The following is a 14394-nucleotide window of genomic DNA, read 5'->3' on the forward strand; positions in this document are numbered from 1 at the left end:
GAACTTGGAATATCTTTCCATTTATTTGTACGTTTTTCAGTATCTTTCATTAATGTCTTATAGTTTTCGATATATAAATCTCTCACTTCCTTGGCTAAGTATATTCCTAGGTGTTATTATTTTTGATGCACTTACAAATGGGAATGTTTTCTCTTTCTCATAATTATTAGTGTAAAAAATACAACAGATTTTTGTGTATTTTGTATTCTGCAACTTTATTGGATTAGTTTATTCTCACGTTTTTTTGATGGAGTCTTTAGGATTTTTTATGTATAATATCTCATCTGCAACTAGTGACAGTTTTACGTCTTTCTTTCCAATTGGATACATTTTATTTCTTTTTCTTGCCTAGTTGTTCTGGCTAGGACTTCCAATATTTTGTTGAATAAAAGTGAAGAGTAGACATCCTTGTCTTGTTCCTGATCTTAGGGGAAAAGCTTCCAGCTTTTACCATTGAGTATGTGATATTATATGTAGTTTTTATTACGTTAAATATGTTCCCTCTATACCCACTTTGTTGAGAGTTTTTTTCATAAATGGATGTTGAATTTTGTCATTTACTTTTTCTGCATCTATTGAGATGATAGTATGATTTTTATCCTTGATTTTGTTAATGTGGTATCCCACATTGATTCATTTATGGATGCTGAACCATGCTTTCATCCCTGGAATAAATGCCACTCAATCATGGTGTATGATCCTTTCATTAATGTATTGTTGAACTCAGTTCACTAATATTTTGTTGAGGATTTTTGCATCTTTATTCATCAGAGGTATTGGCCTGTAGTTTTTCTTTTTTGTGGCATTCTTGTCTGGTTTTGGTATCAGGGTAGTGCTGGCCTTGTAAAATGATTTTGGAAGAGTCTCTTCCTCTTCTCTTTTCTGGGTGAATTTGAGAAGAATTGGCATTAATTCTTCCTTGAATGTTGGTAGAATTCACTAGGGAAGCCATATGGTCCTAGACTTTTGTTTGTTGGGCGGTTTTCAATTACTAATTCAATCTCCTTACTAGTAATTGGTCTTTCAGATTTTCTATGTCTCTGTGATTCAGTCTTGGTAGGTTGTATATTTCTAGAAATTTGTCCATTTCTTCTAGGTTGTTGAGTTTGTTAACGTATAATTTTTCATAGCATTCTGTTAATGAGCCTTTGTATTTCTGTGGTATTAGTTGTAACCTCTCCTATTTTTTTCTTGGTCAGTCTAGCTAAAGTTTTGTCAGTTTTACCTTTTCAAAGAAACAGCTCTTGGTCTCATCAGTTTTTTTTTTTACCTCTTGCCATTTCAATTTAGTCTGTTTCATTTACTTCTGCTCTAAATTTTGTTATTTCCTTACTTCTTCTACTAACTTTGGGCTTTGTTTGTTCTTTTTTCTGCTAGTCCCTTCAGGTGTAAAATTAGTTTGTTTCTGGAGATAGGCATTTATCACTATGAATTTCACTGTTAGAATTTCCCTTGTTAGATGCTTTTGCTGCATCTCATAAATTTTGGTATGTTACATTTCCATTTTTATTTGTCTCAAGGTATATCCTTTATTTCTCTTTTGATTTTTTCCTTTGACCCATTGATTGTTCAGTAGCATTTTGTTGAATCTCTACATATTTGTGAATTTTTCAGTGTTCCTTGTGTAATTAGTTTCTGAATTCAAACCATTATAGTCAGAAAAGATCCTTGATATTATTTCAGTCTTCATTAAGACTTGTTTTGTGGCTTAAACATATGATCTATCTTGGAAAATGTTCCATGTGTACTTAAGAAAAATGTGTATTTGTTGCTTTCGTGTGGAATGTTCTATAAATATCTTTTAAATCCATCTGGTCTAACATGTTGTTTAAGACCAAAGTTTTCTTCCTGGTTTTTCTGTCTGGATGATTTGTTCATTTAACTAATTGGGGTATTAGAGTCCCCATATATCATAAATTATAATTATTATATAAATACTATTATTGTATTTCTCCTTTTAGGTCTGTTGATATTTGCTTTATTTGTTTAGGTGTTCCTATGTTAGGCATATAAATATTTACAAAGGTTAGATCTACCTCTTTTTTGACCCCTTTCTTATTATGTAACACTCTTTTTTGTGTCTTAATACAGTCATTGTTTTAAAGTGTATTTTGTCTGATACAAGTGTAGCTACTAAAGCTTTATATTGGTTTCCGTTTGCATGTAATCTGTTCACTTTCACTGGGTGTGTCTCTTGTAGGCAACATATATGGGAGTCTTGTTTGTTAAATCCATCCAACCCTTCTGTGGTTTTTTTTTATTAGAGAATTTAATCCGTTTACATCCAAAGTAATTATTGATAGGTATGTGCTTATTGCCATTTGTTAATTGTTTTGTGGCTATTTTTGTAGTTATTTCCTGTTCCTTTCTTCTTCTTTTGCTCACTTTCTATGTGGTTTAATGACTTTCTTCAGTGGTATGCTTATATTCTTTCCTCTTTATCTCTTGTGTATTTACTACACATTTTTATTTCGTGGTTACCATGATGCTTACATATAACAACTTTATAACAGTGTGTTTTAAGTTGATAACAACTTAATAAGTTTGATCCCATTCTAAATCTCAACATTTAAAAAAGATTTTATGGGATTCTATTTTATTTATTTATTTTTTAAAGATTTTATTTATTTGAGAGAGATGAGACGAGAGAAAGAGATGGAGCAGGGGGAGGTGGAGGGAGAAGCAGTCTCCCCACTGAGCAGGGGATCATGACCTAAGTGACCCAAGCGGACACTTAACCGACTAAGCCACCCAGGTGCCCCTAAATCTCAACATTTTAGCTCTCCTCCCCATTTTGTTTTGATGTTATATTTTGCATCTTTTTATCTTGTATATACCTTAACTAATTATTGAATCATCGTTGTTTTTACTACTTCCGTCTTTTAACCTTCATACTAGCTTTATAAGTAATTTACTACCTTTACTATACTATATATTTACCTTTCCAGTGATACTATTTCACATGTGTTCTTGTTACTAATTAGGGTCCTTTCTTTTCTGTTTTTACATCTCTTTGACAACCAGTTTAGTGATGATGAGCTCCTTTAACTTTTACTTTTCTGGACATTCTGAAACATAATCTTGGCGGATAAAATATTCCTGGTTTTGGTTTTTTTTTTCAGCACTTTGAATATCTTGTGCCACTCTCTCTTGGCCTGCAAAATTAGTGCTGAACAATCTGTTAGATAGTCTCATGGGGATTCCCTTATATTTAACAATTTTTTTTCTCTTGTTGCTTATAATATTCTCTTCCTGTCTTTAACTTTTGACATTTTAGTTGTAATGTGTCTTGGTGTAGGTCTCTTTGGGTTAGTATGCTTTGGAACTCTCTGGGCTTCCTGGATCTGGTGTCCATTTCCACCCCTATGTTCAGGAAGTTTTCAGCCATATTTCTTCAAATAAGATTTCTGCCTCTTTCTTTCTTCCCTTCTGGAAGTTCTACAATTCATATATTAGTCCATTTGATATCCTTTAATTTTCTGAAGTTATTTTCACTTTTTATTTCATTTATTTTTCTTTTTGCTGCTTTGATTGGGTGAGTTCTACTGCCTTTTCTTTAGGTTGACTGATCCTTATTTTCTGTTTCATATCTAGTCTGCTGTTGAATCCCTTTATTGTATTTTTCAGTTCCATTGTTATATGCTTCAGTTCTGTGATTTCTGTTTGGTACTTTGTTAAATTTCATCCCTGTTGAAGTTCTCACTCTATTCATCCAGTCTCCTCCCCAGTTTGGTGAGCATTTTATGACCATTACTTTGAACTCTTAATAAATTTACTTTCTTCTTTCATTAAGGCTTTTTTATCTTATTCTTTCATTTGGAACGTATTCCTTTGTTTCTTCATTTTGCGTGACCCTCTGAATTGGTTTCTGTACAGTAGATGAAACAACCATCTTTTCCAGTCTTGAAAGAATGACCTTGTGGAGGAGTTGAACCTTTTCATTCAGCTCTACCCCAGCTCTTGGTCATCTCCCAAAGCTTTGAGTTTATCCAAGCAGGCTGTTATATTTTTAATAGCTCCCAGTAGTTAAGGATGTACCAAGAGCTGTCAGTGCCCCATAATGGAGGATCTCTGCACCTAGATTCAGACTGACTGGAGGCCAAACCTTCAGGCAGCTGCTTTTAAAAGTATACAGATATATACAATTCTGAGGGGCCAGGAGCATAAGCCTCACTGACCACCAGAGCCAGGCAGTCCTGAGGTACGTCCCCTAAGTGACATTCACAAAAACTAGGGTTCCAAATGAGTATATGAGCTCCTTTCTGGGTGACACCCAACAAGCTGGAGAAAGACTGAGAGCACTAAGATGGCATTTATAGCCTCTGTTCCTTGAGGAAGCACCATAGGCCACTAAATGTGTGGCAAACCTAAGTCCTGCCCTTAGTCCAAAGCTCTAGGACAAATTGGCCTTTTGACAGGAAAAACTAAAGGTATGCCTCAGTCTGCTATCTGTGCAGTGTTCTGAGGGTGGTAGCCTGCCAGCAACTGTCCCTTTGATTACTACAGTCCCTTGGGACCCTGGAATGCCAGCCCTTCCAGCCACCACAGCCAGGTGATTAAGGGATGCCCCCTGAGCATCAGGCACTGGACTCAGAGCTCCCTTCCAGGAGACACTGGCCCTCTGGAGCATGGCAGAGGGTGAGCGTGAAGATAGTACCTGCCCTCCGAGGTCTCTGGAAAGGATTTCAGTCAGCCTCTAGATGATTGTTTTAATTAGAAGCCTGCCCCTCAGGCCACAGTTATGATGATTAGCTAATAGGCCTACTTCACAGAAAAACCAGGCTCCTGGGTCAGTTGCCTCTTGCTATGCCCGGGAGGGGTGGTAGTCAGTAGCTCTTTGGGCACTCATTGTGCATTGGTTATAGTCCTTTGGGACCCAGGAACTAAGCCCCACTGGCCACCAGTGTCAGGTGATGTAGAAGTGTCCCTTGGCAGCAATCACAAAAATTGGGGCACCAGGGAGGGTTCTGAATTCCTTTCTAGGTGATTATTACATTCCCATGTGACCAGCAACACAAGCTCCTCTGTTCTCCAGAGCCAGGTATTCAAGAGATGTCCCCCTGGGCAGCACCCACAAAAATCAGGGCACCAGACACATGTAAAGGTTCCCTTCTGGGAGCTACTCGTTCTCTGGAGCACAGCAAAGAGAGAATGCAAAGATGGCACTCCCCACTCTCCATCCCTGGAGGATGTTCCAGCAGGCTCCTAGATGTGTGAGTTAAATTAGATGCCTGCCCCTCAGGTTGAGGTTTTAAGCAAGTTAACGTTCTTCACTTTAAGCTGCTTCTGAGCTGGGCCTGGGGGCAGGTCAGTTCCATCACACAAACCCTTTAAGAGGCATTTCTCAGATTACTACAGACTTGGGCGTCCCACTGTGGGACATTTTGGGGACTCATCTCTGAAGTTCCTGTCTTAGAAGTTGGGGTGACCAGTGTGGGTTTTGAACCTTTCACTCCTCAGGAAGAAGCTCCGGGTATTTGAGTTCCCTCCCAGTTGTGGGTTGCAGCACCAGGGGTGGGGTTCATGATGAGGTTGTATCCCAGCCTCTCCTACCCACTTTGATGTGGTTTTTTTTTTTTTTTTCTTGTTTGCCTAATGTGTAGTCATCATTCACTCACTCAGCCTTTAGGTTTTTTTAAGAAGAAATTGGTTCCATATGTAGCTGTAGATGCAGTATGTTCCTGAGAGGAGGTGAATTCGGGGTCTTACTACATCACCATCTTGAATCAGACCAAGTCCTCTGTTTCTTATTGATCTTCTGTCTGGCTATTCTGTCCATTATTGAAAATAAGGTATTGAAGGGGCGCCTAGGTAGCTCAGTTGGTGAAGCGTCCAACTCTTGGTTTCGGCCCAGGTCATGATCTCAGGGTTGTGGAATCGATCCCTGCATCAGGCTCCACGCTCAGTGAGGAGTCTGCTTGAAGATTCTCTCCCTCTCCCCCTCCCCCTGCTTGTGCTCATTCTCACGCTTTCTCTCTTTTTCTCTCTAAAATAAATACATCTTTTTAAAAAAGAAAAGATATTGAGGGCTCCTGGGTGGTTCAGTTGGTTGAATGTCTGCCTTCAGCTCAGTTCATGATCCCAGGGTCCTGAGATCGAACCCCACATCCTCCCTCTGCCTTGCTGCTCCCCCTGCTTGTGCTATCTCATGCTCTCTCTGTCAAATAAATGTATAAAATCTTAAAAAAAAGAAAAAGGTATTGAAATTTCTGATTATTACTGCAGAATCATCTGTTTCTCTTCAATTCTGTCGATTTTTGCTTCATGTAATTTTGGGGCTTTGCTAGGTTTGTATGTGTTTTATGATAGTAATATCTTCTTGCTGAATTGAACCTTTTATCAGTGTAGTACTTCTGGGTCTCTTACAATCTTTTTTTTACTTTAAATCTATTTTGTCTGATTATAAAATAGCTACTAGCCCTCTTTTGGTTATCATTTACATGAAATATATTTTTTTATCCTTTACTTTTTAGATGCTTTGTGGTTTTACATCTCTTGTAGACAGATATAGGTGGATTGTTTTTTTTAATTTTTTCCATTCTGCTTATCTCTGCCTTTTAATTGGGGGCTTTAATCTATTTTCATTTGAAGTAATTACCAGTAAAGAGTTATTTCTGCCATGTAGCTATTTGTTTTCTCTTATATATGTTGTTACTTAATTTCCTTCATTACAGCTTCTCTTCTTTGTATTTACTTGTTTTTTTGTAGTGAACCTTTTTGATTCCCTTTTCTATGTATTTTTAGTTATTTTCTTAGAGATTCCAAATAATATTCGTAACAACCTAGATTGAGTAATAGCCTCTTAGTTTCAATAGTATACAAACACTTTGTCCTATTTATCTCTATCCCTCTCCCTTTAGTATTGATATTGTGATAGAAATTATATCTTTTTATATTATTTCCATTTACATAGATGTAATTATTACTTCATGCATTTGCCTTTAAAGTCTTTATGTAAAAATAGTTAAAATTGAAACTACAGTAATGCTGGCTTTTATATTTACTTACTTGGTTACCTTTACTGTTTGCTAGTGTTCTTTATTTCTTCTTATGGTTTTAAGTTGCAGTCTAGTGTCCTTTTATTTCAGCCTGAAGGACTCACTTTAATAGTTCTTTTAAAACAGGTCTACTAAAAATGAACTCCGTTAATCTAGTGCTAAATTTCCCCCTTAAGTAGTCTCTCGAAACATTTACATAGAATATAGGCAAAGAAGTATGCATACATAATCATCAAATGATTTCTCCCCTATTGATGCAGTAAAGCAGTAAGTCCCATGGTTGCCTGAGAATCATCCTGGGAACTTACAAACAGGCCTTACCCTAGATTTGTTGATTTAAGTTCACCAAGGATTCTAATGTTCATCCTGATTTGGGATTCACTTTTACTTAGAAATTCAGGTGTTCCCTTCAGATACTTTGTGTTAAAGGAGTATACAGTAGTAAGTGGAAAAGCAAAAATAGTTTGAGATGTGACTGCTTAGCTGAACAGTTACCGTGCTCGTGCAGTTCGGAGCCATCACAGCAGAATTCCATACAAATCCTAGGCCTGCATAGTTTGCAAATAGTCAAAATGGAAAGACTTTGCTGCCTGCTGGTTTTGTCGTCATTGCTGGGCAATGACATACGTCGAATCATCTAAATGTCTATTGAATACCTACAGAATGAATCTTTACATGCCTCGTGAAACTGTCAGACTTTCTTGTATTAAGCTGTGTTTTCATTTTGAGTATTTTCTAGTTTAGTTTATATTTTACTCTTACTTTGTTATATCCAGACAATAGACCTTCCCAATAAGATGTTTAATCCATTAAGCAAAGCACCTACATTTAGTCTCTTTTAATAGGCGAATATGTTTATTATTTAGGTGCCTGTGGTTCATGCTTGAAGTTTTAATGACAAAGAATGAAAACAATAGCCATGCCTTTATGAAGAAAATGGCAGAGAACATCAAGTTAACAAAAGATGCCCAGTCTCCAGATGAGTCCAAGACAAATGAAGTAAGATATGTTAGGCCAGTGTGTGTTAATTACAGGAAAAAATATTATGGTCTTTGTCCCACTTGTTTTTCCCATTATATAATAAATTAGATTACAGAATGTTCATAAAAATACATATTTATGGTCAGTTTTATTGTATTTTATTATAATTGAATTCTGTTATTTGAAGAATGTTTATTACCCTGAAAAGGACATTAAAACTTCTACGGAGCAGGGGGATAAGAACTAATAAAATTGACTACTCTGCTGTCTTACAAACTTAGTAAGTTACAGACAAGTAGATATTCCTTTTTCTGTATTTCCCTTGGTTTGGTTTGATTTGGTTTATTTGTCTTTAATGCATACTCAGCATTCATGTTAATTAAGCAAAGGGCTTTTTTGTTTGTTTTTTGTTTTTACCAGGAGGCTACATAAGAGAAATGCAAACACAAATGTGAACTGTTCGAGGAATAAATAATACCCACATACTCACTCTTTCGATTTCATTTTATACATCGGGTAGAATTGGTACTTGTGGTTATTTTGCGCTACTGAAAGTTATAATATGATCTTTTTTTCTTTCCTCCCTAGAAACTTTATACAGTATGTGATGTGGCTCTATGTGTTATAAATAGTAAAAGTGCTTTGTGCAATGCAGATTCACCAAAGGATCCCGTCCTTCCAATGAAATTTTTTACACAACCTGAAAAGGTAATTTTTTTCTCTTCATGGTTCTACCATGATAAACTGATTTAAGTTTCAGTTACCATCAACCTTAGTGGCAAATAGTGGATTGTCTTGACTCTACAAAGTAAGAAATATCTCTTTGTATTTATATCAAGGAATGGGAGATTGTCTTCCAAAGCCCTGAACAAATGCCGTTCTCACCTTACAGAGTAGGAGAATGCAAATCAGGCTTTATGGTGGTGTTCTTATGTGAGCTATTCCTTCTGGGTGTTTCTAGTATGTAAGAGGAGTTTTCAGATTTCTTAAATTATTTTAATCTCACTTTGTTAAAATGCTGTGTTTTATCAGGCAAGAAATAAAATTTTTGGTACAGTATAAATATAATTATAAAAATGTGTGTGTGTGTGAAATAAAGTGTTAGAATTAACAGAATTGGCCTTGGCAAATGATAAACCAGTATTCTAATCAGCAGCTTCTAACATTAGGGACTTCAGACAAGTTAGCTCTTCTAAGCCTCAATTTCTGTCTCTCTAAAATGCAGGTGATAATAGCTGTGAATAATTATTATGTCTATAATTTTATGTTTATGAGAGTTTGTCACATAGTAAGCATTCAATAAGTGGTAGTAATAATTAATACATTTGTTCTGCTATCAGCAAATTAAGTTTTCCATGTAAGTAAATTTTCCAGCTAACTAAAAGCTCTTTGTTTTTCCAACTAATTGGAATTTTATTTCCTGCTTTAAGGAAGCATTTGCAAGTTTAACCTTCCTGTGCTTTGTTTAAAGAACAGAATCCTAATTTTTTTTTTTTTTTTTTTAAACTAAGTAGGCTCCACACCCAGCGTGGGGCTTGAACTCAGGACCTGAGGTCAAGAGTCACATCCTCTGCCAGCTGAGCCAGCCGGGCGCCCCCAGAGTCCTGAATATTTTTAATTGGAAAAAATATGTCATTAAAAAATTTTTTATACATTTTCAAACCGTAAGATATGCTTCAGAATATTCAGAGTAATACCCTCTCTTAGAGTATTTGACAGAAGAACATACCGGGAAATGGAGCTTCCTACTTTCAATGCCATACTTTGACAAAAATTTTAAACGGATTTTCTTTATTATTCCTCACTTATTGTGCCTAGTTTTTGATAGGAATAATAAAGATTGCAGAGTTTTGCCTTCTAAATAAATATGTACTGATCTTTATAAATAGTCCTACCTGAGCTCTTGAATTTAAATTTACTTTATTGTTGACCTAGGGTTATCATGACCAGAATAGTACCCAAATAGAATCTTAATAAAATCATGATCCCATCATCAAGAATTAAATTGCTGGGGCACCTGGGTAGCTCCGTGGGTTGGGCGTCTGCCTTTGGCTTAGGTCATGATCCCAGGGTCCTGGGATCGAGCCTCACATCAGGCTCTCTGCTCAGCGGGGAGTCTGCTTCTCACTCTTCCTCTATCTTCTCCTTCTCTCTCTTTCTCCCTCAAATAAATAAATCTTTTTAAAAAAAGGAATTAAATTGCTATAGGGCACTTGGCTGACTCAGTCAATAGAACATGTGATGCTCTTCTGGGCACTCTCAATGTCAGGGTCGTGAGTTCAAGCCCCATGTTGGGTGTGAAGCCTACTTTAAAAAAAAAAAAAGCTGTTTCTCACTATACCAGAGTTTAGTTGGTTTTGTTTTTTTGTTTTCTTAAGAAGTACTTTTTTTGTTTTCAATGAACAGTTTTCCTCATTTCCTTTTCTGATATGTTGCTTTTAATCTGGTATAAATTCAAACACTAGAAAACTAGGCATATTAGGATAATGAGCCTAGTGAGGCTGTAGTATATCTTGATGAATAAAGTGAATGAACTTTCATGCCCAGGCTTTGTAACATTTATTTAAGCTGCATAAAAGCCTTTGTGGAAAAAAAAAAAGATACAGCTGTGCCCGGAACACATGCCAAAACTGTGATTTCTTTATAGGCACATTTAAGCCATCTGTTCTTTCCTATGACACCAGTGTGAAGGTAAACTTAATAAAAGGAAAGAAAAAAAGATTATTTTTAAAGTGAGTTTACTTAAAAAATAATAAACTTCTTGGTCATAGTGAATCAATTTACTTATGTGACACCATTGTGGTTTATATGTGTGCTAATCCCCGGATATTTAACAGAAGCATCAAAGGATTCTTAAGTTTCATATAGATAAAACTTTCAAGAAAGTACCATTAGTGTCCACATTAGATTTAATTCATTTATTGACTAGTAAACATCACTGCCGCCAAAGAACATTATAATTCACTTAATTATATTTTGGCAGTGTATTTATCTACATGATTTGGACAGTCTTCTTATGGTTCTAAGAAACACAATATTTTTAATTAAAGTGATGATTTTTTTTTTTAATGAGGATAATTTTCTTGAGATCCAGTGTGGAGTTATTTTATTGAATATTAAGTGCCTAATATAGGCACTGTACCATTTTGGATGTTTTGGGATCCCAGATGAAGTAGATTTTACAATAAAGTGGAGAAAGTAGCTCATTGAATAACCTGGAGACTATTTGCCCTGAACTATATGGAAAAAAATAGGAATGTGTTTTATTTAAAATGTGATTTAAGTAATTGAACTCTGATATTTTCCAAGTCTTATGTGCCATTGAGTTAAAGCTAGACTTAATGACATGGTTCATTAAATATGCTTTATTTGAGGAATTAATGTGTATGCTGGCCCAAATGTAATTGTTATTATTGTAAGGCACAGTGTCTGAAAAGTCTTATTTGGACAGTAAAAATACACATATTCACTTGATTTTTTTTTTTTTTTGTAGGATTTCTGTAATGACAAGAGTTATATTTCAGAAGAGACCAGAGTACTTCTGTTAACAGGAAAGGTATTATGTACTAGATAATTTAGAAATCTTTATCTCATATATATATTACTTCTGCTCTTCTTAGAAATAACTTTTAAATGTCCCACAGATTTTATAGTTCCTGATTCTTAAGGATCGTATTGTAGATTGTAGCATCTAAAGTCTTTGTTCTCTCAGGCCTTTTTCTGCCATAAGTGACTCTTGAAATTACGACCATGTGTTCTCATCAGTAGTAGTATGCTTCAAGTTACTCAGAATCCACAAAGCTGATTTTCTTGAAAAATGGTATAATAAATTTAGATATATAAGATTTTAAAAAAAGAAATAATTTTAAAGTATTAATGTGTTAGATAATTTATATTCTATAAATAATTTTAAGGTATTAATGAGTTAGATAATTTATGTTCTATAAAAGTAACATGACACCTAAAAGAGCAAGAGAAATTTAATTTTTGATAAAAACGGTGTCTTAAACTATTATTATATACATTTAATAGTTTATTTGTAAGACATTTTAATATCTTATGTATTTCACTGTGTGTTTCAGGGGCACTTTTTATTTTGAGCAATAAGAAACAATTAAATATTGCCTAGTTATTTTTAAGTAGAAGTAATACTTGTGACTTGTAATTGTATTCAGACAAAACCGGTTTTGCAAAATTATCATTTCTAATAAATTTAGAATTTAACTGTCCAGAGTAACAACAATTCCTTGGCTTAGGCTAAACATTATCTTTTACATATGTCTAAATTTATGTGACTTCCTTACAGTAAGTATAAAATAACATGCATATGTGTAATTTTTAGCCAAAACCTGCTGGAGTACTAGGTGCAGTAAACAAGCCTTTATCAGCAACGGGAAGGAAACCGTATGTTAGAAGCACTGGAGCTGAGACTGGAAGCAATATTAATGTAAATTCAGAGCTGAACCCTTCAACCGGAAATCGATCAAGGCAATTTTTTTTCTCCACTTGTTTTTTTTTTTTTTACTATCACTCACTACTTGGTTCATCTTTTAATTTTTACCTAAGGCACTAGATCACAACAATAGACTTTAGAAAACATTTTGGCATAAAATAATAGTGCTGAGTTTTAGTACAGTTAGTGATGGAAATTACATTTTGAACCCATATAACATTCCGAGTGTGTAAAAAAGTAAATGGAACAAATTTAAGAACTTTTTTTTTAAGATTTTATTTATTTATTTGAGAGAGAGAGAGCATGAGGGGAGGAAGGGTGGAGGGAGAAGTAAACTCCACACTGAGCAGGGAGCCTGACACGGGACTCAATCCCAGGACCCCAGGATCATGACCTGAGCCAAAGGCAGATGCTTAACTGACTGAGCCACCCACACACCCCAAATTTAAGAATATCTCGTATAACTAATTTACATGGAAATGTTTATATAAAAAAATTGAACACTTAGGAAAACTGTGAACATATAACTCTTAAATAAATTGAATTTATATGCTTTTTAATTTGTAACTCAATCAGATTAGTATAGCATGAGTTAAGATAACATTGTTATAACATTTCTACTTGTAAGAATATTCCATGTTTATTTTAACATGTCAAGTCTTACCATGTTAGCTACTGCATAAAAATTTCCACCTGACCCTACTCTTATCAACACTAAAAATTAAAGCTTTTAAAGATTTTATTCTTACTCGTGAAATTATAAGTATAAACTCAGTTGGTCTTGTTTTAAACACATTCTTAGCAGTAGAACCCCAAAATATAAAATAAATTAACATGGAACATCTGTGGTTAGAGAAATGGTGGGTCTCAAACACCTCCCCTGTGATCTCTTCTTCCAGCCCCTCTCCCTTGCAGAGCATTAAGAACATAGACTGGAGGGGCGCCTGGCAGGCTCAGTCAGTGGAGCATGCGACTCTTGCTCTCAGGGTTGTGAGTTTGAGCCCCGTGTTGGGCGTGGAGATTACTTAAAAACAAAATCTTAAAACAACAAAAAAAAAAACACAGACTAGAGACAACTCTACTATACACCATCTGTAATACATCTATCACTTTATTTTTACTTGTTTTAGGGTTTTCTACCCCCAAGAGAAAGTCTTATATGATTCTGTTTCTAGACAGCTGATCTTTCTGTCAGGTGGTTTTAGGCAGTCACTGGTGTCATAAATTGGTACGGTGAAAGGGAATCAATAACATGATATAATAACAGCAGTGGTCTATAACCACAGAACATCTGAATCTTGCTGATGTTGCTTCATTTGGCTGGGCTTCTAAACTACCATAAGCTTCTGCTTCCTTACTGGTTAGTGAAAGTGTAGGCTATCTGTCCATGTGGTGAAATAAAGAAGCTTTGGTTTATTTTTCTTCAACAGGGAACAGAGTTCAGAGGCAGTAGAAACTGGAGTTAGTGAAAATGAAGAGAACCCTGTGAGAATTATCTCTGTCACACCTGTAAAGAATATTGACCCGGTAAAGAATAAGGTAAATTTTTAAAATTTCACAAATGGATTTCTCCCAGAGATGATTACAGTTTCATGGTAGATGTTGAGAAACCCCCACTTAACAAGTTAATACGTACCACCTACTCTGCATTTGTGTGTCCCACCTCCCACTATGCTTACCGTGCTCCCACTCTCCAGAAAATGACTCTGCCTGCACGCACTCGTTTCAGGAGTTTATGCAGTCACTCCTAACAGTACCTGTCTCCCAAAACTTGAAAGACTAGGAGTTGAGAGTTTCTGACATCTTACTTTGAAAAGTTGATTGACTCCTATAAGGGATGTGTACACTGTTTTATTTCTGTTTTTTAAAAGTTAAATTTATGAGTTAACCTTTTAAAATATATTTGAATTTTTGTTAAACAGCTACATTCTTTATTATTGACCTTATAAATATGGCACCCAA

General features: G+C 35.4%; 1 protein-coding gene across 4 annotated transcripts in view; it reads left to right on the forward strand.

Annotated features, from left to right (window-relative positions):
• Positions 1-14394, forward strand: part of PDS5A (PDS5 cohesin associated factor A) — a 145354-nt gene that overhangs the window by 116645 nt on the left and 14315 nt on the right. For all 4 annotated transcript variants that reach the window (XM_045815991.2, XM_045815993.2, XM_087864196.1 and 1 more), the window contains exons 27-31: positions 7865-7997; positions 8568-8687; positions 11473-11535; positions 12322-12467; positions 13863-13971. In XM_045815991.2, the coding sequence (XP_045671947.2) occupies positions 7865-7997; positions 8568-8687; positions 11473-11535; positions 12322-12467; positions 13863-13971 (571 nt within the window). The remainder of the gene's footprint in view (positions 1-7864; positions 7998-8567; positions 8688-11472; positions 11536-12321; positions 12468-13862; positions 13972-14394) is intronic.

The sequence above is a fragment of the Ursus americanus genome, chromosome 8 (assembly GCF_024610735.1).
Source record: "Ursus americanus isolate L20-20 chromosome 8, mUrsAme1.1.p, whole genome shotgun sequence".
Taxonomy (NCBI): domain Eukaryota; kingdom Metazoa; phylum Chordata; class Mammalia; order Carnivora; family Ursidae; genus Ursus; species Ursus americanus.